General features: G+C 46.5%; 1 protein-coding gene across 1 annotated transcript in view; it reads left to right on the forward strand.

Annotated features, from left to right (window-relative positions):
* The window catches only part of lrrc74b (leucine rich repeat containing 74B), a 42,489-nt gene extending 20,219 nt beyond the window's left edge, over positions 1 to 22,270 (forward strand). The window contains exons 5-10 of the mRNA XM_079517155.1: positions 2,207 to 2,413; positions 11,875 to 11,984; positions 18,910 to 19,025; positions 19,486 to 19,564; positions 20,347 to 20,442; positions 22,002 to 22,270. Of these exons, the coding sequence (XP_079373281.1) occupies positions 2,207 to 2,413; positions 11,875 to 11,984; positions 18,910 to 19,025; positions 19,486 to 19,564; positions 20,347 to 20,442; positions 22,002 to 22,133 (740 nt within the window). The 3' untranslated portion in view covers positions 22,134 to 22,270. The remainder of the gene's footprint in view (positions 1 to 2,206; positions 2,414 to 11,874; positions 11,985 to 18,909; positions 19,026 to 19,485; positions 19,565 to 20,346; positions 20,443 to 22,001) is intronic.
* Positions 22,271 to 24,468: the final 2,198 nt, after the last annotated feature.

Below are 24,468 nucleotides of genomic sequence, written 5' to 3' on the forward strand. Positions count from 1 at the left end.
TTGTTTGTTTGGTTCCTCCTCATCATGTGTTTGTTTGTTTGGTTCCTCCTCCTCATGTGTTTGTTTGTTTGTTTGTTTGGTTCCTCCTCCTCATGTGTTTGTTTGTTTGTTTGTTTGTTTGTTTGTTTGGTTCCTCCTCCTCATGTGTTTGTTTGTTTGTTTGGTTCCTCCTCATCATGTGTTGTTTGTTTGGTTCCTCCTCCTCATGTGTTTGTTTGTTTGGTTCCTCCTCATCATGTGTTTGTTTGTTTGGTTCCTCCTCCTCATGTGTTTGTTTGTTTGTTTGTTTGTTTGTTTGGTTCCTCCTCCTCATGTGTTTGTTTGTTTGTTTGGTTCCTCCTCCTCATGTGTTTGTTTGTTTGTTTGTTTGGTTCCTTCTCCTCATGTGTTTGTTTGTTTGGTTCCTCCTCCTCATGTGTTTGTTTGTTTGTTTGTTTGTTTGGTTCCTCCTCCTCATGTGTTTGTTTGTTTGTTTGTTTGGTTCCTCCTCCTCATGTGTTTGTTTGTTTGTTTGTTTGGTTCCTCCTCCTCATGTGTTTGTTTGTTTGTTTGTTTGGTTCCTCCTCCTCATGTGTTTGTTTGTTTGTTTGTTTGTTTGGTTCCTCCTCCTCATGTGTTTGTTTGTTTGTTTGGTTCCTCCTCCTCATGTGTTTGTTTGTTTGTTTGTTTGGTTCCTTCTCCTCATGTGTTTGTTTGTTTGGTTCCTCCTCCTCATGTGTTTGTTTGTTTGTTTGGTTCCTCCTCATCATGTGTTTGTTTGTTTGGTTCCTCCTCCTCATGTGTTTGTTTGTTTGTTTGTTTGTTTGTTTGTTTGTTTGGTTCCTCCTCCTCATGTGTTTGTTTGTTTGTTTGGTTCCTCCTCCTCATGTGTTTGTTTGTTTGTTTGGTTCCTTCTCCTCATGTGTTTGTTTGTTTGTTTGGTTCCTCCTCCTCATGTGTTGTTTGTTTGGTTCCTCCTCCTCATGTGTTGTTTGTTTGGTTCCTCCTCCTCATGTGTTTGTTTGTTTGGTTCCTCCTCCTCATGTGTTTGTTTGTTTGGTTCCTCCTCCTCATGTGTTTGTTTGTTTGGTTCCTCCTCCTCATGTGTTTGTTTGTTTGTTTGTTTGGTTCCTCCTCCTCATGTGTTTGTTTGTTTGGTTCCTCCTCCTCATGTGTTTGTTTGTTTGGTTCCTCCTCCTCATGTGTTTGTTTGTTTGGTTCCTCCTCCTCATGTGTTTGTTTGTTTGGTTCCTCCTCCTCATGTGTTTGTTTGTTTGGTTCCTCCTCCTCATGTGTTTGTTTGTTTGTTTGTTTGGTTCCTCCTCCTCATGTGTTTGTTTGTTTGTTTGTTTGTTTGGTTCCTCCTCCTCATGTGTTTGTTTGTTTGTTTGGTTCCTCCTCCTCATGTGTTTGTTTGTTTGTTTGTTTGGTTCCTTCTCCTCATGTGTTTGTTTGTTTGGTTCCTCCTCCTCATGTGTTTGTTTGTTTGGTTCCTCCTCATCATGTGTTTGTTTGTTTGGTTCCTCCTCCTCATGTGTTTGTTTGTTTGTTTGTTTGTTTGTTTGTTTGTTTGGTTCCTCCTCCTCATGTGTTTGTTTGTTTGTTTGGTTCCTCCTCCTCATGTGTTTGTTTGTTTGTTTGGTTCCTTCTCCTCATGTGTTTGTTTGTTTGTTTGGTTCCTCCTCCTCATGTGTTGTTTGTTTGGTTCCTCCTCCTCATGTGTTGTTTGTTTGGTTCCTCCTCCTCATGTGTTTGTGTGTTTGGTTCCTCCTCCTCATGTGTTTGTTTGTTTGGTTCCTCCTCCTCATGTGTTTGTTTGTTTGTTTGGTTCCTCCTCCTCATGTGTTTGTTTGTTTGGTTCCTCCTCCTCATGTGTTTGTTTGTTTGGTTCCTCCTCCTCATGTGTTTGTTTGTTTGGTTCCTTCTCCTCATGTGTTTGTTTGTTTGGTTCCTCCTCCTCATGTGTTTGTTTGTTTGGTTCCTCCTCCTCATGTGTTTGTTTGTTTGGTTCCTCCTCCTCATGTGTTTGTTTGTTTGGTTCCTCCTCCTCATCATCATCATGTGTTTGTTTGTTTGGTTCCTCCTCCTCATGTGTTGTTTGTTTGGTTCCTCCTCCTCATGTGTTTGTTTGTTTGGTTCCTCCTCCTCATGTGTTTGTTTGTTTGGTTCCTCCTCCTCATCATCATCATGTGTTTGTTTGTTTGGTTCCTCCTCCTCGTCATCCCAGAGGTGGACCTGTCAGACAACAGCCTGGGGGAGCTCGGGGCCAGGGCCGTGTCCGTCATGCTGCAAGAAAACACCAGCCTGGTGTCTCTCCGGCTGTCTGGGAACCGCCTGGACGTCCGCTGTGCTCAGCACCTGGCCCGGGCCCTCACCACCAACACCACGCTGCAGAGCCTGGACCTCAGCCACAACACCATGGGAGATGCCGCAGGTATAGACAGATCCACCACCATGCAGCGCAAACACATTTATTTTGTCACAATGGTGGGTGCATTCATTCATTCATTCACTGTGCCACGCACGCACGCACGCACAACGCACGCACGCATGCACGCACGCACGCACGCATGCATGCACGCACACACGCACGCACGCACGCACGCAAGTTGATCAAATAGAATCTATTTTCGGGTACTGCATCGTCTATTTCTCGCTCAAATGTTTTCAATATTGGAAACAGCAGTAAATCAACAGAGCACAGCAGGTGCTCCGAGGGTTTGATTAGGCATCTGTTATAGAGCGGAGCGGTCCATTATCCAGAAATAACAGACCCGATGAATTCGGCGATTGACCAACCAGAATCAAGCATTCAACCAAGCCATGCCGTGTAGTAAATGATTGTGGGTATGAATGTGCCCCATTATGACGAAGTGTTATCACTCACAGTATAATGTACAGTATAATACTGACAGTATAATATGGTCAAATATTGCTGTGAAAGTGAAAGTTTCTCAGTCAAATTTGTACTTGAGTTGTAGTACTGGAATAATTGCTTTTACACATTTAATACTATTTAAATTTAAAAGTCAAAATTAACAAAGTACATTTTCTTTTTAATATAAGTGCATTGCTGTAGGCCTATTTCAAATGTTGTAATCACCCCCCCCCCCCAAAAAAAAATAAACTAGATCTGCTATTTTCAAATCGGGCTTAAGTGGTTAATTCATAAGTGTATATGTATGATCCTCGAAAAGTATATATTTGTCTTCATACTATAATGGAGAGTATTCAAAAATGCAAATACTTTAGTAAAGTATTACAGATACACAAAACATAATAATTTAAAGTATATTACTCAAGTAAAAGTACTTTGTTACTGTCTACTAATGACCACAGTGAGTTTTTGTTGTTGTTTTTTTTATCTTGTTGCTTGTGCAGAGGATAGGAGCAAAATGGCTGTTCTCTTTGATCTATGCGGTGCCTGCTGTATTGTTTTCTAAATGGTCAACTAGTTTACCATTTTGAAAACAATAATTGAATGTGACTTTTCCTTTGAGTCACGCCCCGAGGAAGGCCCACGCAGGTCGACACCGCTCGAGTCACGCCCCGAGGAAGGCCCACGCAGGTCGACACCGCTCGAGTCACGCCCCGAGGAAGGCCCACGCAGGTCGACACCGAGTCACGCCCCGAGGAAGGCCCACGCAGGTCGACACCGAGTCACGCCCCGAGGAAGGCCCACGCAGGTCGACACCGCTCGGCGTCCTTTGACTGGCTTTTTAACCCATTTCGACCTGAGGCCGATTCTAAAGAAATGTCTTCTATAAGTTCTCCGTTTTCTGAAAAACCTATGTTTCTGTATGTCAGTGGTGCTCAACCACTTTCATGTCAAGGACCCCCAGAATTATCTGTATTTGTCCGTATATTATTCTGTATTTGGCTGAGGACCCCCATCTGAAAATATGTAGTTCCAGGGACCTCCCAGAAGCTAATATTTGAGTTCAAATCGTTGGCTCCGAAAGGATATATATATTCAAAGATTTGTGCCACATTTTCACGATTTTTCAAAAATAGCAGACCTACAAGTTCATAGCGCGGCACTCGGTGCCGCGCTATGAGCTTGTAGATCTGCTATTTTTCAACAGCTAGAGCATAACATAATGCTTAAAAACACCAAAAGGGGTTCCCGCCCAACATGGGTTAATTGCTTTTATTTTTTGCCACATGCCCTGAGACACTAAAAGGCTTTTTTAATCATGTCCTTGCTCATCCGGAGTGTGCTGGGAGTCGGCCTGAGGGCTTCCTTTTATATCAATAATGGAACATTATGCCTGAGAAAACACAGCAAATACAGCAAGTTCAACTTTATTGTTCTCTATTACGAAAGGAAATGACTGACAGGCAGGCAGGCAGGCAGGCAGGCAGGCAGGCAGACAGACAGACAGACAGACAGACAGACAGCGGTGACTCAGGGGTAGAGTGGCTGGATGGGAACCGCAAGGTTGCCAGTTCAAACCCGGGCTCCCCCAGAGTTAGTGTCGAAGTGTCCTTGAGCAAGACACTGAACCCCTAATTGCTCCTGATGTGCTGGTTGGTGCCTTGCATGGTTTCCGTCGCCATCGGTGTGTGAATGTGTGTGTGTGAATGGGTGAATGTAATGCACAATCTATGTAAAGTGCCTTGGATAAAGGCGCTATATAAATGCACCATTTACAGACAGACAGACAGACAGACAGACAGACAGACAGACAGTAAGCAGATCAATCTGTATTGATCCCTCCTGTGGGAGCAATCCAGTCCAGAAAAACATGCAGGTATGACGTATATAATGTTACTCACATTATGCACATAAATGTACAAACAGCAGATGCATGATGCTTGTTTACATGGTATCCTATATTTGTTACTTTGTAGCATTTCAAATGTTGATAGCTTTATTTTTCCCCTATAGTAAATACCGGTCCATATATCTATCGGTCAGATGTGAATTAATTATATTGGATAAACGGTGGAATGTTTTATTTTTTATTTTGGGCGGGAACCCCTTTTGGTGTTAGCATTATGTTATGCTTTAGCTATTGAGAAATTGCAGATCTACAAGCTCGTAGCGCGCCACCGAGTGGCACGCTACGAGCTTGTAGGTCTGCTATTTTTGAAAAATCGAAGAACGATAGAAACATAGCTTTTTCAGAAAACTGTCAGGATGTAGAAGACATGTTTAGAATCTGATCTCAGGTCAAAATGGGTTAATAATATTTGGATTTATTCCAGAGAAGAGATCATAGAGTTGTAAATGCTCAGAGAGGAGAGAGGGTTTCGGATATATTCTTCTGAAGTTCAAACAGTGATACGTTTTTTTTATACAGAGACTGTTTGTTCACGGCTCACGCCTTGTCATCACGTCAGCTGTCATCTGTGGCCCCTTCTTACCTCGTTTCCTTGGCAACTATAGTGTTCATGGCAACCTCGATACTGTAAACAATCCCGAGGTTAACCTGCTAATGTTGTTGACGTATACCGGCAGGAGCCCATCAGACCAAAACAACATGATGCATGATTGATGACCACAGACATTATTGACACAATACAAATGGAAAATGGAACACTTGAGATCCATCAGATAATGATACAAAATGAGACACGCCAATAGGCCTATCTCACAGCCCCCTTTCCACAACCCCTTCCGGTAGCTAGTGGTGTCATTTAACATTAGGCATTTACACGTTTTCTTCTCTGGAGAATCTAAGTACATTTCCTAATGTAAAAATGTGTCAGACCAATATTATTATGAAGCAAACAAGATGGTAAATCAGCTCGAACAGATAGAACAAACCTTACCTTGAGAAAACAAAAGTTGTAGACTTAAATGACCTCTGTTAACATGTAGTGTCTATGGAGTGACGTCACGCTATCACTACTAGCTCCGAAAGGGGGCGTGGAAAGGGGGCGGGGACATTCTGTGAGATAGGCCTATTGTTTTCTTAGCACTCGACATTTTCGACCACTTAACTGGCCGTCTGTTGACTATAGAGCGTCGCAGTCCCGCCCCCTTTCATGACGACGCCAGGCCCAGGAAATAATTCCCAATGCATTTTTCCCATAGACATTTCACAAAGTATTTATTTAAAGACGGTTACGCCGCGTACAAAGCCAACTAGAGTCGTGACAAATCATGACAACAAACACAATATTTTGGACCAAACAAATAATTACAAAGAAGAAAAACAACAAAAAGAGTGTTTTAACCTGCCGTTTTTTTTCTTCTTTCTAATTATTTGTTCGGCCCGAAAAATTGTGTTTGTTGTCATGATTTGTCACAACTGTGGTTGGCTTTGTACGAGGCTTAAAAGGTCTTTAAATAAAAAACGTTTTGAAATGAACGAAAATGAAAGGGGAATAATTTCCTGGGCCCTGGTAGGAGGCGGGACTGCGACGCTCTATAGCGTGTGAAAACGTGTACGTCACCAAGGGGGGCGGCGTCTGAAAAGCTAGGGACGGCCCTCTCGTGGGCATTAAATTCTAGCCCACATCACTCAGAATAGAGTGACGGTGGTATGTTTTTGTAAATATTGAGCTCGTTCTTGGCGACAACATAGTGAACCAACACCAGGATGGATAGAAAGAACGTCGGGCCCAAATACATTACAAGGACAAGGAAAATGTTGTGAACAAACACGGCTGTGCTTAGATACTTTGTTGAACGTTATGTCTCTGCACCCGTGCGCCGTACAGCCATTCTACGTCTTTTTGTAAACTCGTCAAGTCTGCACCATTGTGAGGTCAGTTTAAAAAAAGAACGTATACAAGCACACTGGATAGTCGCTCAATGTAAACAAACCAGACAAGCCAAAAAGTATGGCGGCCGCTACCACGTGACATATATGTTGACGCCCCCTCCAGGAGATTTTGGTACACACTACACTATAGATTCCATGGACCCTAGAGTCTATAGGGTCCATGGAATCTTCCGATATCGCTACTTGTACTGTGCCTTTCATATAGTCAACCCCGTGCAGGCAGAAAACATTGAGGGTCGGACGTTCAGCCGCATGTAAGTCTGCTATGCCCCACTGGGCTCCCACGTAAACGAATTACATAATCGGAAGGTCTGGGGAACGACATTATACACCCCTCGGGACCAAGGAGTCAATTTGTCTAAAACAACAAGGCTCACTGTAGAATAGATACCGCACTGTACATCATCATTACTATTGAATAAAATAAAATGACTGTAAACAGGACTTTGTATCAGCCATCTTCAAATGGTACACTTGCAGCGGTTATACCCCCAGGAGAGCGGAGACATCCACATGGCACGGTACACTGTACACTGTACACTGTACACGGTACACGGTACATGGCATGGTACACTTGCAGCGGTTATACCCCCAGGAGAGCGGAGACATCCACATGGCACGGTACACTGTACACTGTACACGGTACACGGTACACGGTACATGGCATGGTACACTTGCAGCGGTTATACCCCCTTCAAATGGTACACTTGCAGCGGTTATACCCCCAGGAGAGCGGAGACATCCACATGGCACGAACACCGGTGGGAGTAACTCCAGTAATAAGACTGTGTGCTCATGCACGTAATACATGTAATCCCCACGACACCTGGTTCCCACCCACTCCACCCACTCCACCTCCCACACACACACACACACACACACGCACGCACGCACGCACGCACGCACGCACGCACGCACGCACGCACGCACGCACGCACGCACGCACACACACTCCCCAACCGCATCCTCTTGCCATGGATTGCATTAACAACTTTATAGGCCCTATTCTCGAAAGGCAGTCGGAGGACTTGTGAAGGAGATGGTGCATGGATGGCATTCAAAGGTCAAGGATGTGCGTGTGCCTTAATTAGAACGTCTGTCAATTATGATGTGGATGAGTGTTGTGACGGTTTACCTTATCCCATTTTGGGCGGGAACCCCTTTTGGTGTTAGCATTATGTTATGCTTTATAGCTTTTGAAAAATAGCAGATCTACAAGCTCATAGCGCGCCACCGAGTGGCGCGCTATGAGCTTGTAGATCTGCTATTTTTGAAAAATCGAAGAACGACTGACATAGAAACATAGCTTTTTCAGAAAACTGGCAAGATATATTCAATTCAATTCAATCTTTATTGCAGACTCACGGTCCAGATGGAACAAAGGACAAAGGACAGTAAATAATAAAACAAATTAAAAATAGAAAAATTAAAATATACATATATACATACACAGTACATATGCTCACAGCCTGTAGAGGCAGTTTCGCCAATGTCTCCAAATCATGGAAGAGAACCTATTAGAGCTCTTCACAGGGTATAATAGAAGACATTTTTAGAATCTGATCTCAGGTCAAAATGGGTTATGTTAGAGTGATAGAACATAAGGACACACAGTAAAATCCTCAGTGTAATTGAACTCAGAGCGTATACACATGGGACCAATGTGCAGTTTGGTCGTATGTACACGCTCAGAGTCATAAATGGTTATATTAAGACTGAGGGTTTTATTTGTGTGGGTGTACTGTAGGCTATATAGATGCCGGTTTGATTTGTTTTGATTTATTTATTATAGATCCCCATTAGCTTACTGTGAGTCACAGCAGCTACTCTTCCTGGGGTCTTAAACATATCATCAAAAACATTTCTTCCATATTATCACATACATTCACATATACAACATTCATCCAACACAACAACACAACACAACACAACTCATGATCCGTCTACTAAGTACAATCCAATCTTCAACATTGATAGTAAAGTATTGTAATGGGATATATAGCTCATATATACAGTAGCTCATCTCCTTCACATCTCTTGAGTGAACAAAAACAACTTCAGCTTCTTCTTAAAACTCATATAGTTATCCTCATAAACAAAACAAATGAGGTAATGAGTAGGGACAATTTTTGGCATCTGCCACTTGAATTAAGTTGACTTTATTGATTGACTGACTGAAAAAGTGCCATAATGCAATACTTTGTTTTCAAGAGTGTTGCTGCACACAAATGTCGGTAGATTACAAATGAAATACAACAGAAACGACCTATTCCATTTCTCCCCTTTCCCATTCCAGGTGCATTTTGTCTTAAATGTAATGCCAGCGCTGCGCTATTCCAACGCCATTTTTAGCAATGGTTATTATAATGTTGTCAGTGAGTAGATCTTGTTGAGCTGGTCATTTTGAAAGTAGCTCTCATGTCAAAAAAGAGTGGGCACACCTGCTCTAGTGCAGGGGTTCTCAACGTTTTTGGCCGGGGACCCCCGGAAATGCTTTGGCAATGTCTCGGGACCCCCGCCCCGCCCCCTCCCGACCCCCAATATAAATTGACTGCTACAATAACCTTAACCCATTTTGGGCGGGAACCCCTTTTGATGTTTTAAGCATTGTTATAATTTAGCTATTGAAAAATAGCAGATCTACAAGCTCATAGCGCGCCACCGAGTGGCGCGCTATGAACTTGTAGGTCTGCTATTTTTGAAAAAAAGTGAAAATAAAAATTTAAAAAAAATCTTTTTTTTTTCTTTTTTTTGGAAAATAATTTGGGGACCCCCTAAAATAATTTGGCGACCCCCCGAGGGGTCGCGACCCACGGGTTGAGAACCCCTGCGTCTAGTGCAAGAACGGCCATCTCCTTTCATCTCTGCGTTGCGTGGCTGTGATTCATACGCGCATTTAATTAATTTCAGCCTCTCTTCCACTGCAGAAATATCAAAGGAATATCCACATGTGGTTTGGGTTCTGCACACTTACAGGCATACAGGCCTCTAGTGAGTTAACCCATTTAGGCCTGAAATTTAAAAACAAATCTTCTAAATTCTGACGGTTTTCTGAAATGCCTCATGTTTCTGTATCAGTGGTGCTCCATATTTCATGTCAAGGACCCCAAATATGATATGTAATTGGCCCGCCGACCCCCATCTGAAAATATGTTGTTCCAGGGACCCCCCAGAAGCAAAGATTTGAGTTAAAAACGCTCTGAAATAATATATATTCAAAGATTTGAGTTAAAAACGCTCTGAAATAATATATATTCAAAGATTTGAGTTAAAAACGCTCTGAAATAATATATATTCAAAGATTTGCACCACACTTTCACGATTTAAAAAAAAGATAGCAGATCTACAAGCTCGTAGCGCGCCACTCGGTGGCGCGCTATGAGCTTGTAGATCTGCTATTTTTCAACAGCTAAAGCATAACATAATGCTTTAAAACACCAAAAGGGGGTTCCCTTCCCGCCCAACATGGGTTAAAGTACACCGATCTGACACACTGGCATTTTATGAGATTCCAGCGTTTGGCATTTTTATTGCTTTATGTTTCTCACGAAGCCAAATCTCTGTGGATGTCTTTGTTTTCTCTGTCTTCCCCGGGTCTCCCTCTCCCTCAGCAGTCATAATGAAATATGCATTTACTGCAGGGATCTCAGGGGACTATATATGGAGGCTACGTGCGTGACATCATCCTACCCGGAAGTTATGCAGGAACGCCTACTGAGTGGAAAAGAAAAAAAAAGAAACGCTTTAGAATTTACAATTACAATTTAGGCATTTAGCAGACGCTCTTGTCTTAATCCAGAGCGATTTACATTAAGCAATAACAAAAAGCATGGCAATACATCACATACATAAAAAGTAGTCATATCATGAAACATGCGTAAGCTATATAAGAACGTAACAGTGGAGTATCTATATAATGAAACTATATATATAAACTATACATACTATACTATACATATGTACTATAAAGTGCTATGACTACATCAAAGTGCTATGACAGCTCTTCTGGCCTTGACAGCCCATACATCCAAACAGAAAAGTGATGGCATTAAACAATGTTCAATCTGGGAACCCATCTGCAAAAAAAAAGAAAAAACTGCTGTTTGTAGCTTAACTCGGAATCTGTTCTTGAGATATTAAACGATGTTAAACTCACCAACATTGCAGGTGTATACAGAAAGCTTGAATTATCCTCTTTCTAGCTGCAAAGGTTTTGTTTCATAAAAATCCACCATAGACATGTTATGAGCTACTTTCTGTCAAGGAATTCCGTGCAGGTGGTTATTTTTCTAAGTGTCAGAGTTTGGAAGCGCTCGTTTTCAATAATGCAACGTCCTGCTGCCTCCTGCATTACCTGTATGTATTTTTTATTGAGCAAGTGAAGACAGTGTGCAGGTGTTCATTTTTAATCCTTTGTTCATATACTCCACCAACGCACCTGTCACACACATTCTATTGTAGAGACTTTTGATTAAGATTGTAGCTCCTCGCCACCAGGCCATCTGGCGTCTGACATTCTGCATACTAAATGAAGGGTCCTGTCATCACCACAACAATAACCAGCGTTGGGTCATCTCATGTAGCTTAATCCATTTTGAAAAAAAAGTCATATAGGCCTATTAATTAACTTCAATATACCTATTGCTTACTCCACTATACGTACGGGTATTCAAGCCTCGATTCTATTACCGGTACTAAGAAAAAAGAAAAAAACAAATAAATAATTAAATAACTAAAAGGAATAATTAAAACCAGTGTTGGGCAAGTTAATCTACATGTCGCTGACCCAACACTGACAATAACCCATAATATTTGTATTTATTTTATGATGTCCTTTTTTCTTCTTGTTTGTATGTTTGTTTGTTTTTGAGTGGTGCAACCACTCCTATAGACAGCTATGTGTGTGGCTGTGTCCCTGTGTCCCTGGGTCCGAGCACGAAAATAGCGTTATATTGTTTGTTCACCACCAAGTGTCACTGTTGCACAGCCTAACACACAGACACAGACAGGCCAGGGAGGAGGGCTTGTACAGTACAGTACAGTACAGTACAGTACAGTACAGTACAGTACAGTACAGTACAGTACAGTACAGTACAGTACAGTACAGTACAGTACAGTACCACTCACTTCAGGCGGGTCTGTGTTTTTTCATTCTCAGGGGAGAAACTCGGTGACTGTCTGTGTGAAAACACTGGGCTGAGATCCCTGAGTCTGGCCTGGAACACACTACGAGGACGAGGAGCTGTGCTGCTGGCCAAGGGCCTCGGGGTAACTCACTGGGCCTCGGGTAACTCACTGGGGGTAACTCACTGGGCCTCACTGGGCCTCGGGGTAACTCACTGGGCCTCGGGTAACTCACTGGGGGTAACTCACTGGGCCTCACTGGGCCTCGGGGTAACTCACTGGGCCTCGGGGTAACTCACTGGGCCTCACTGGGCCTCGGGGTAACTCACTGGGCCTCGGGTAACTCACTGGGGGTAACTCACTGGGCCTCAGGGTAACTCACTGGGGGTAACTCACTGGGCCTCACTGGGCCTCAGGGTAACTCACTGGGCCTCAGGGTAACTCACTGGGGGTAACTCACTGGGCCTCACTGGGCCTCGGGGTAACTCACTGGGCCTCGGGTAACTCACTGGGGGTAACTCACTGGGCCTCACTGGGCCTCGGGGTAACTCACTGGGCCTCGGGTAACTCACTGGGGGTAACTCACTGGGCCTCACTGGGCCTCGGGGTAACTCACTGGGCCTCGGGGTAACTCACTGGGCCTCACTGGGCCTCGGGGTAACTCACTGGGCCTCGGGTAACTCACTGGGGGTAACTCACTGGGCCTCAGGGTAACTCACTGGGGGTAACTCACTGGGCCTCACTGGGCCTCAGGGTAACTCACTGGGCCTCAGGGTAACTCACTGGGGGTAACTCACTGGGCCTCACTGGGCCTCGGGGTAACTCACTGGGCCTCGGGTAACTCACTGGGGGTAACTCACTGGGCCTCACTGGGCCTCGGGGTAACTCACTGGGCCTCGGGGTAACTCACTGGGCCTCACTGGGCCTCGGGGTAACTCACTGGGCCTCGGGTAACTCACTGGGGGTAACTCACTGGGCCTCAGGGTAACTCACTGGGGGTAACTCACTGGGCCTCACTGGGCCTCAGGGTAACTCACTGGGCCTCAGGGTAACTCACTGGGGGTAACTCACTGGGCCTCACTGGGCCTCAGGGTAACTCACTGGGCCTCTGGGTAACTCACTGGGCCTCAGGGTAACTCACTGGGCCTCAGGGTAACTCACTGGGCCTCAGGGTAACTCACTGGGCCTCAGGGTAACTCACTGGGCCTCGGGGTAACTCACTGGGCCTCAGGGTAACTCACTGGGCCTCGGGGTAACTCACTGGGCCTCAGGGTAACTCACTGGGCCTCAGGGTAACTCACTGGGCCTCAGGGTAACTCACTGGGCCTCTGGGTAACTCACTGGGCCTCAGGGTAACTCACTGGGCCTCAGGGTAACTCACTGGGCCTCAGGGTAACTCACTGGGCCTCACTGGGCCTCAGGGTAACTCACTGGGCCTCAGGGTAACTCACTGGGCCTCACTGGGCCTCAGGGTAACTCACTGGGCCTCACTGGGCCTCAGGGTAACTCACTGGGCCTCAGGGTAACTCACTGGGCCTCAATGGGCCTCAGGGTAACTCACTGGGCCTCAGGGTAACTCACTGGGCCTCAGGGTAACTCACTGGGCCTCAGGGTAACTCACTGGGCCTCACTGGGCCTCAGGGTAACTCACTGGGCCTCAGGGTAACTCACTGGGCCTCAGGGTAACTCACTGGGCCTCAGGGTAACTCACTGGGCCTCAGGGTAACTCACTGGGCCTCAGGGTAACTCACTGGGCCTCACTGGGCCTCAGGGTAACTCACTGGGCCTCAGGGTAACTCACTGGGCCTCAGGGTAACTCACTGGGCCTCAGGGTAACTCACTGGGCCTCAGGGTAACTCACTGGGCCTCAGGGTAACTCACTGGGCCTCAGGGTAACTCACTGGGCCTCAGGGTAACTCACTGGGCCTCAGGGTAACTCACTGGGCCTCAGGGTAACTCACTGGGCCTCTGGGTAACTCACTGGGCCTCTGGGTAACTCACTGGGCCTCAGGGTAACTCACTGGGCCTCAGGGTAACTCACTGGGCCTCAGGGTAACTCACTGGGCCTCAGGGTAACTCACTGGGCCTCAGGGTAACTCACTGGGCCTCACTGGGCCTCAGGGTAACTCACTGGGCCTCAGGGTAACTCACTGGGCCTCAGGGTAACTCACTGGGCCTCAGGGTAACTCACTGGGCCTCAGGGTAACTCACTGGGCCTCAGGGTAACTCACTGGGCCTCACTGGGCCTCTGGGTAACTCACTGGGCCTCAATGGGCCTCTGGGTAACTCACTGGGCCTCAGGGTAACTCACTGGGCCTCACTGGGCCTCAGGGTAACTCACTGGGCCTCAGGGTAACTCACTGGGCCTCAGGGTAACTCACTGGGCCTCAATGGGCCTCTGGGTAACTCACTGGGCCTCACTGGGCCTCTGGGTAACTCACTGGGCCTCACTGGGCCTCTGGGTAACTCACTGGGCCTCAATGGGCCTCTGGGTAACTCACTGGGCCTCAGGGTAACTCACTGGGCCTCACTGGGCCTCAGGGTAACTCACTGGGCCTCGGGGTAACTCACTGGGCCTCAGGGTAACTCACTGGGCCTCACTGGGCCTCTGGGTAACTCACTGGGCCTCAGGGTAACTCACTGGGCCTCAGGGTAACTCACTGGGCCTCTGGGTAACTCACTGGGCCTCAGGGTAACTCACTGGGCCTCACTGGGCCTCTGGGTAACTCACTGGGCCTCAGGGTAACTCACTGGGCCTCAGGGTAACTCACTGGGCCTCAGGGTAACTCACTGGGCCTCATGGTAACTCACTGGGCCTCAGGGTAACTCACTGGGCCTCAGGGTAACTCACTGGGCCTCAGGGTAACTCACTGGGCCTCATGGTAACTCTCTGGGCCTCAGGGTAACTCACTGGGCCTCATGGTAACTCACTGGGCCTCAGGGTAACTCACTGGGCCTCAGGGTAACTCTCTGGGCCTCAGGGTAACTCACTGGGCCTCAGGGTAACTCACTGGGCCTCGGGGTAACTCACTGGGCCTCGGGGTAACTCACTGGGCCTCGGGGTAACTCACTGGGCCTCACTGGGCCTCAGGGTAACTCACTGGGCCTCGGGGTAACTCACTGGGCCTCAGGGTAACTCACTGGGCCTCAGGGTAACTCACTGGGCCTCACTGGGCCTCAGGGTAACTCACTGGGCCTCAGGGTAACTCACTGGGCCTCAGGGTAACTCACTGGGCCTCAGGGTAACTCACTGGGCCTCAATGGGCCTCTGGGTAACTCACTGGGCCTCACTGGGCCTCTGGGTAACTCACTGGGCCTCACTGGGCCTCTGGGTAACTCACTGGGCCTCTGGGTAACTCACTGGGCCTCAATGGGCCTCTGGGTAACTCACTGGGCCTCTGGGTAACTCACTGGGCCTCACTGGGCCTCAGGGTAACTCACTGGGCCTCGGGGTAACTCACTGGGCCTCAGGGTAACTCACTGGGCCTCTGGGTAACTCACTGGGCCTCAGGGTAACTCACTGGGCCTCGGGGTAACTCACTGGGCCTCAGGGTAACTCACTGGGCCTCTGGGTAACTCACTGGGCCTCTGGGTAACTCACTGGGCCTCACTGGGCCTCTGGGTAACTCACTGGGCCTCACTGGGCCTCTGGGTAACTCACTGGGCCTCTGGGTAACTCACTGGGCCTCACTGGGCCTCAGGGTAACTCACTGGGCCTCACTGGGCCTCAGGGTAACTCACTGGGCCTCAGGGTAACTCACTGGGCCTCACTGGGCCTCGGGGTAACTCACTGGGCCTCACTGGGCCTCGGGGTAACTCACTGGGCCTCAGGGTAACTCACTGGGCCTCACTGGGCCTCGGGGTAACTCACTGGGCCTCAGGGTAACTCACTGGGCCTCACTGGGCCTCGGGGTAACTCACTGGGCCTCTGGGTAACTCACTGGGCCTCACTGGGCCTCAGGGTAACTCACTGGGCCTCACTGGGCCTCAGGGTAACTCACTGGGCCTCAGGGTAACTCACTGGGCCTCACTGGGCCTCGGGGTAACTCACTGGGCCTCACTGGGCCTCGGGGTAACTCACTGGGCCTCAGGGTAACTCACTGGGCCTCACTGGGCCTCTGGGTAACTCACTGGGCCTCTGGGTAACTCACTGGGCCTCACTGGGCCTCTGGGTAACTCACTGGGCCTCAATGGGCCTCAGGGTAACTCACTGGGCCTCAGGGTAACTCACTGGGCCTCAGGGTAACTCACTGGGCCTCTGGGTAACTCACTGGGCCTCAGGGTAACTCACTGGGCCTCACTGGGCCTCAGGGTAACTCACTGGGCCTCACTGGGCCTCAGGGTAACTCTCTGGGCCTCTGGGTAACTCACTGGGCCTCTGGGTAACTCACTGGGCCTCAGGGTAACTCACTGGGCCTCAGGGTAACTCACTGGGCCTCAGGGTAACTCACTGGGCCTCTGGGTAACTCACTGGGCCTCTGGGTAACTCACTGGGCCTCAGGGTAACTCACTGGGCCTCAGGGTAACTCACTGGGCCTCAGGGTAACTCACTGGGCCTCAGGGTAACTCACTGGGCCTCACTGGGCCTCAGGGTAACTCACTGGGCCTCAGGGTAACTCACTGGGCCTCACTGGGCCTCAGGGTAACTCACTGGGCCTCACTGGGCCTCAGGGTAACTCTCTGGGCCTCGGGGTAACTCACTGGGCCTCAGGGTAACTCACTGGGCCTCAGGGTAACTCACTGGGCCTCAGGGTAACTCACTGGGCCTCGGGGTAACTCACTGGGCCTCAGGGTAACTCACTGGGCCTCAGGGTAACTCACTGGGCCTCAGGGTAACTCACTGGGCCTCAGGGTAACTCACTGGGCCTCACTGGGCCTCAGGGTAACTCTCTGGGCCTCGGGGTAACTCACTGGGCCTCAGGGTAACTCACTGGGCCTCAGGGTAACTCACTGGGCCTCGGGGTAACTCACTGGGCCTCAGGGTAACTCACTGGGCCTCAGGGTAACTCACTGGGCCTCAGGGTAACTCACTGGGCCTCAGGGTAACTCACTGGGCCTCACTGGGCCTCAGGGTAACTCTCTGGGCCTCGGGGTAACTCACTGGGCCTCAGGGTAACTCACTGGGCCTCAGGGTAACTCACTGGGCCTCGGGGTAACTCACTGGGCCTCGGGGTAACTCACTGGGCCTCAGGGTAACTCACTGGGCCTCAGGGTAACTCACTGGGCCTCAGGGTAACTCACTGGGCCTCAGGGTAACTCCGTTTGATCATTTAGCACACTGGTTTTCCACCTTTTTGCTCAATTGCACCCAAAAATAACCTGAACTTTTAATATTCAATAGATTTCCTGTGGTCTGTGGTTTTTTTGGCTCAAACAAGTGCTCTGATTTGCCTGTGGACTAGCTTGGGGTCTAACCTGCTTTCTATGGCATCGGCAGCTCCCGGCAGGATCCGCCGGGAGAATCTAGACGCAGCTGCGTGACATGAGACTAATTAATTAGAGCGACAGAGAGAGAGAGAGGAGTGTGTGTGTGTGTGTGTGTGTGTGTGTGTGTGTGTGCATGTGTGCGTCAATTTAACAAAGGTGCAGACGATCAGAAATCAGCAGAGAGTGATCGACGTTTGCGCTACTACTCTATGCCGAATTGAAGTGGACTGACTCGGTCCCAGACTTTCTTTTTAGGCTACCTGTAGACTGACTAAACCTAAAAGAAATACGAAAAATAAATGAAAAATAATATCGTGAAACCTTTAAGTGATACATCAGGCTACAAGTGATATCACATACACACAGCACGTCTTCTACACATGGAATACTGCACGTGAATATACAGTTATAGCCAGTGTTGTCAAGTAACTTAATATTCTTATCAGTAATATTATTACTTTTTTCCAGTAATATGTAACTTAACTAGTTACTTTCACATTTTGAGTAATAATATTACATTTACTTTTTTCCAAAAGTAATATTATTACTATTTTCACGAGCCTTGGTGGAACTGTGGGTTTGAGTGTTTATTTATAATGGTAGACTGGGTTGGGGTGGAGTTGCTTTGCAGACTGCTGATCCGCTCTAGATCTAGACTCTAGAGTGGATACGGAAACGATGCACACTCGTCGGTACGTATGTGTGAAGTATCGGATGCAGAAGGGCGGGCCTTAAACCGTCCGGAACACGGAACCACGACCTAAACTAGTGTGTGTAACTCGTTAGACTGCACTGTTATAGAGAGAAGAGACGTAAACAAACTAACCATGGAGGAGGTAGAGGAGACAGAGACACCGGCACAACAAAGCGTTCTAACATTCAATACATTATTTTGAGTATGTCCGCGATCAAGACGAGATGAACATTATTGTCCGCTGCAAGTTGTGCATAGGGAAGAAGCTATATTCCACGTCGAAAAAATCTACTTCAAATATGTGTACAAATGGACCCATCATCATGTGTACACTATAGCCTGCCCTACAGTCCACTTTTTAGAGTTAAATAAATATGCAATTACTGGGGGCGAGAGAAAAAAGTAATAAGTAAAGTAATAAGTAACTAGTTACTTTTCTCAGGGAGTAATAAGTAGTGTAACTTTATTACTTTTCAAAAAAGTAATAAGTAATAAGTAGTATATTACTGTTTAAGTAATATACTACTAAACACTGGTTATAGCATAGGCCTACTCACAGACGCTTTATTTGGCCACAAGGATCATTAAAAAAGAACAGAAGCCATGTTTAAATCTTTGTAAAGGCCACATCTGGCATTTATCAAGCATCTAAGAGCGGCGGTGCTGAAGTACAATCAGTTTTGCCTTTACCATCTTAATGACTGACATGGTCCAGGAGACAGAAAGCATGGGAAGCTGCTCTGATGGGCTGGGTAGATATGGGACCCAGAGCCTTATTAATGTCAGATCCATACCTCTGGCTTTCTGTAATTGGATCTGTTTCCTTACTCCTCACTTAATCTGCTTAGAGAATATCCCAAGTCTTTATTTGTTACTGCACAAGAGAGAGAGAGACGGGGCCTAGCGTCTGTTTTCTTAATGCTATAGCTTTGCATTCCTGTGTTCCAGGCAAACATCTTCCTCAGGTCACTGGATTTGTCGTATAATGGCATGGGGAGAGAAGGGGCCTTCGCTTTAGGAGAGGCACTCAAAGAGAACAACGTCCTTGAAGATCTGAATATAAAGTACATACCGTTGTTATCCGTGATATGGTAATCATGTTACTGAATCTTCTGGGTTCAGAGAGGGCAGAGGTTGCTTCTCTGGCCTGTAAGTGTAAGTATATGCCATCTTTTACCTTGTTTGGTCACATGAGGCAAAAAGGTACGACAAAACAATCTTAGTTGAAACTCTGAACCAGCATCATAATGGAGGAGGGTGATGATTCGTTCATATAAACCTCAAAGTACAAAACCAGAGTCTCAGCCTGGCAACGGAAAGTTTGCATCGGAACTTCAAAAGCCAAATTGCTTTGAATAATATCATTAAAAAAAAAAAAAAAAAAGAAAACTTTTAGATTGCTTGCTCCACATCAGTAGCCTGGCTAATAAGCCAGACTCAAATCGGTCTGGCTTATTAGCCAGGCTACCACATCAGTACCCGTCATTGTGTTTTTTGCTGTTATTGTTTGTTTTGTCATCACAGCAACAATCGCATACCCCCCGAAGGAGCTATCCGCCTTGCCATGGGCCTCGGAGTAAACAAGACGATTAAATCCCTCAACGTAAGCTGTCGGGAGGATACTGACTCATGTTTTTAGAAGTCAACAGGGGGCATCCATTGATAAAACATAAAAAGATGAATCATCTGAAATGCACGGTAACATATAAGCACGGTTCACAGAGACGCGCGCATAAAAGGACTGCACACATGTAGGCACACGCTAATCGACCATGTACAGCAACATCTAACCACATTACATCCCATGCGTCCCTCCTTTTCCTGGTGCGAACATGAAGACATTTTGTGTAGAGGGAAAACAGGTGGGGAACTAGTAGACCCCAGGGGAACTCGAGACAATGCCGTATGACTGGTTAATAGTTTACCAGGGTTGAATGTATACGTACTGTAGAATATGACAGCTTATCTGTAACTATTAACTAAACTATATAGCCTATACCAGGGGTGCCCAAAAGGTTTAAAAAAAAACATTTCTCCCCCTCTATTTCCCATTCCAAGTGCATTTATCTTATACTGTACAGAATGTAACACGAACTCTACTATTCCGAAGCCCCCTCAGGTACATATTTAAACTATTTTCAGCAATGGTATAATAATTGATTTGGTGGGTAGATCTTGCCGAGCTGGTCATTTTGAAAGTAGCTCTCAAGTCAAAAAGTGTGGGCACCCCTGGCCTATAGAGTATATGAAGTTATGAACAGGTACATTTGTGGAAACTCAAATTGGAATTAAGGTACACGTCATGTTCAATCAGTTTTGCACTTGCCCCAGGCAGCAATGCATTTGTAATTGGGTTCTAATATATACATATTTCTCTTTTGTCAGATGGGTCGGAATCCCATTCTCAGTGCCGGCTGTTACGGGATCCTCAAGTCTCTACAGGGAAACCCAGCGTCGGCCATGGAGACGCTCGTCTTCTCTGTACGTCCATGTCACGTGACCAGCACATTTTGATTTTACTTTTAGTCATATAGTCTCTTCAATAGTTTTGATTTAGTTTCAGTCACATTTTAGTCACCGGGAATGTTTTTGTGTTTTGTCTAGTTTTAGTCGACTAAATATCATAAGATTTTAGTCGACTAAAACTACAGTTGATTTAGTGTAAAATGACTTATAGGATCTCTTGTCCACTAGTCCCTTCCTAACATTTTAGTCTAGTTTTTATTTGTCGACGAAAATGTCAGATTTAGTCTTAGTTTTAGTCATCATAGCTTAGTTTTCACTTTTCATTTAGTCGACGAACATTTTTCGTCTTAGTTTTAGTCGAGGAAAACAACACTGCTACTGTATCACTATCACTTTCTGCATGCCGTCGCTGTCGGGTGCAAAGCAGTGGCGTGCACAGACATTTAGAGGGGCAGTTGCTCAAGTGAAAAAAGGGGCACCTTGTGCAGCGCGTGGAACCGGCCGGTTGCCTTAATAGTGTGAGATTTATAGATTTTGGGGCATAAATAATTTATCCCATTCTGGGCGGGAACCCCTTTTTGGTGTTTTACCCCCTCAGGCCGGGAACCCATTTTGGGGTTCTGTACAGTATGTACACTAGTATTCAAAAATGTAAAAAGTTTGATGCTGCTATATAAATATTTGAAGTTTTTCAGAAAACTTAGGTCAGGATTTAGAGGCGTTTTTTTAAATTATTTTCACAAAAAATAAATCAAAAATAGTAAAAAAAAGAAAAAAGATAAACAATAGCAGATCTAAAAAAGATAAACAATAGCAGATCTATACAAGCTCAGCGCATCGCGTCAAATAGTGAGCTTGTACTGTATGTATATCAGCTATTTTTGCTATTTTGTGTGACACTTGTAGCATGACGAAGTAGGGCATTAATTGTTCTAAAAAGTTGAGATACGGTGCAAGGTTTCTGCCTGACGGCTGAATGTTTACGCTCTTGCTTTTGCAATTTTATACCCCCATCTCCCTCCCCTTGTCTCTTTACCCCCATCTCCCTCCCCTTGTCTCTTTACCCCCATCTCCCTCCCCTTGTCTCTTTACCCCCATCTCCCTCCCATTGTCTCTTTACCCCCATCTCCCTCCCCTTGTCTCTTTACCCCCATCTCCCTCCCCTTGTCTCTTTACCCCCATCTCCCTCCCCTTGTCTCTTTACCCCCATCTCCCTCCCTTGTCTCTTTACCCCCATCCCCCCCCCCCCTTGTCTCTTTACCCCCATCTCCCTCCCCCTTGTCTCTTTACCCCCATCTCCCTCCCCTTGTCTCTTTACCCCCATTTCCCTCCCCCTTGTCTCTTTACCCCCATCTCCCTCCCCTTGTCTCTTTACCTCCATCTCCCTCCCCTTGTCTCTTTACCCCCATCTCCCTACCCTTGTCTCTTTACCCCCATCTCCCTCCCCTCGTCTCTTCCAGGACATTTACCCCCATCTCCCTCCCCTCGTCTCTTCCAGGACATTTACCCCCATCTCCCTCCCCTCGTCTCTTCCAGGACATTTACCCCCATCTCCCTCCCCTTGTCTCTTCCAGGACATCACCGTGAATCAGGATTTTGAAGACCTGTACAGCGCCCTGAAAGAGATTAACCCAAACCTCAAAGTGAAACACGGAGGAATAATTGGCACATTCAGAAAGCCAGTGGCTTCGACAGTGTCTCTGTGATTGCAGCCAGAAACGTGCAGAGAGGGCTTCCTTTGAAACTTTACATTTCCATGGACTCGCATCGCTTTCAGCACCGTTGGGTGCTCTAAGCCATTTTGGGCGGGAACCCCCTTTTGGTGTTTTTTTAATGTTATACTTTAGAGCTATTGAAAAATAGCAGATCTACAAGCTCATAGCGCGGCACCGAGTGCCGCGCTACGAGCTTGTAGGTCTGCTATTTTTGAAAAATTGTGAAAATGTAGTGCAAATCTTTGAATATATATTCTTTCAGAGCCAACATTTTTAACTCAAATCTTTGCTTCTGGGAGGGTCCCTGGAACAACATATTTTCAGATGGGGGTCGGCAGCCAATTACATATATTTTTGGGGGTCCTTGACATGAAACTGTTTGAGAACGACTGACACAGAAACATGGGGTTTTTCAGAAAACTGTCAGGATTTAAAAGACATTTAGAATCGTTCCCAGGTATAAACGGGCTAAAGCCAATGCCAAAGGGTGGTTACTTTATATCACAGACACCTTGTACGGCATATCCTGTTGAATGAAATGTCATTAGTGTAAATGCAATGCCTAAATTATTCAGGTAAATAATGCCAGATATCTATTGAACAAGATTCTCAACAACCTGCAGTTGTGCTGCAGTATATGGTAGAACCTTGTGCACTTTGCACATTAGCGATGTCTGCTATTTGCTTGAAGTATCTGACCAAGTATAGTCATATTATATACTACACAACTTTGCAGATTGTTATATTTTGTTTCCTACTTTCTGAGGGGAAAAACTAATTGCGTGCGTGCGTGCGTGCGTCTGCAATTTGATAATCATCAATTCCCTATGTATACTATGTGTACGATGAGACTATAGATACTCTGCAGACTAGATGACCACATGCCTGGGTTCAGTTCAGTCACAGTGGCGTCTGCAAACAGGTGCCCTGCGTTGAAACAGGTAGATAATAATATATTAACACATTTTTTGTATTATTACATATATACTATAAAGTGCTATGACTAAATAAAAAGCAATTCTAGTGCTGTCTACGAAACATGCTATAAGTCTGTATGAAATGCTATCTAAGTCTACATAAAGTGCTATCTAAGGGGCTAGGGCAAGTGCTACGGGCAATGATGGAGTCTGAAAAGGTGGGTTTTCAGACTACGGCGGAAGATAGGGAGTGAGGCTGCAGTTCTGATTGTAATGGGAAGTGCATTCCAAAGAAGATGTCTGACATTCAGGGTGATTAGCCACATCATCATCATTTTTCGACCGTGGTCGAGATTGTGGATTTCACAATACCACGCCAGACTTCCCGGTCCTTCATTGCCATCCCCAGTTCCTGCTTACTGATGCCTGTGTCCATAACAATGACATCAGGGAACGACAGTTTTCTACCTCTGGTCTGCTTTGAAGCAGGACTCCAGAGAAGAAGGGAAGATATAACCTCAATGTCAGCTCTGTAGCAGTGGCCGGAAAACTGTGGACTGTGGACTAGTGAAGAAACACAGGGAAGGTTGCCGTATATTAGATTAGTCGATGGGTGGCTCTTCCAAGACAGATTTTGCGCTCTCATTAGAAGGCGGGTGTGTAAGTGCCATCCAAGCGTTTCTCTAGTTTCTTTGAAAGTGTCCATGTCTCGGAAGCCATAGAGTAGAATCGGCTCAACGGTCGTCCTAAATATTTTTACTTTTAACATCTTACTAAGCTGGGATGACCAGATCTTATGCATGTCATTGCAGGCTGACCAGGCCATACCCTTCCTAGTTTGAAAGTCCTTTTGGGACGATTAGCCACACTTACGTAGAGGCTGGGGGTCAGTGGGTGGGTGCCAGGGTGGCATTGAAATCATTCTTGACCAATGACTCAGAGGATGATGCCCTAACATCCACAGCAGACAGTCATTGTTTGCAGATCAATGCGGTATTTAATACATAATGCACACCACAAGTGACCGAACCTACACCAATAGAAACGATGAACTGAGGAAACGAACATGCCCAATAATCACCCACAATGTCAAAGACGGACTATAAGAACGTCAACACGTGTAGTGACAATCCAGAAAGTCATCCCTCCTTTGGATCAGTTTATTTAATCTATCACAGCCTCTAATGTAATTAAGGGATTACTTCTAAAACGGCAGCTTTGAGAGAGGAGGGGCTCCCCCATGTCCTTTGAGAGAGGAGGGGCTCCCCCATGTCCTTTGAGAGAGGAGGGGCTCCCCCATGTCCTTTGAGAGAGGAGGGGCTCCCCCATGTCCTTTGAGAGAGGAGGGGCTCCCCCATGTCCTTTTACATTATAGTCAACAGCCATAGTAGAGTCATTTGGGTTATTCA

Source organism: Electrona antarctica (assembly GCF_951216825.1).
Source record: "Electrona antarctica genome assembly, chromosome: 12".
Classification (NCBI taxonomy): Eukaryota; Metazoa; Chordata; class Actinopteri; order Myctophiformes; family Myctophidae; genus Electrona; species Electrona antarctica.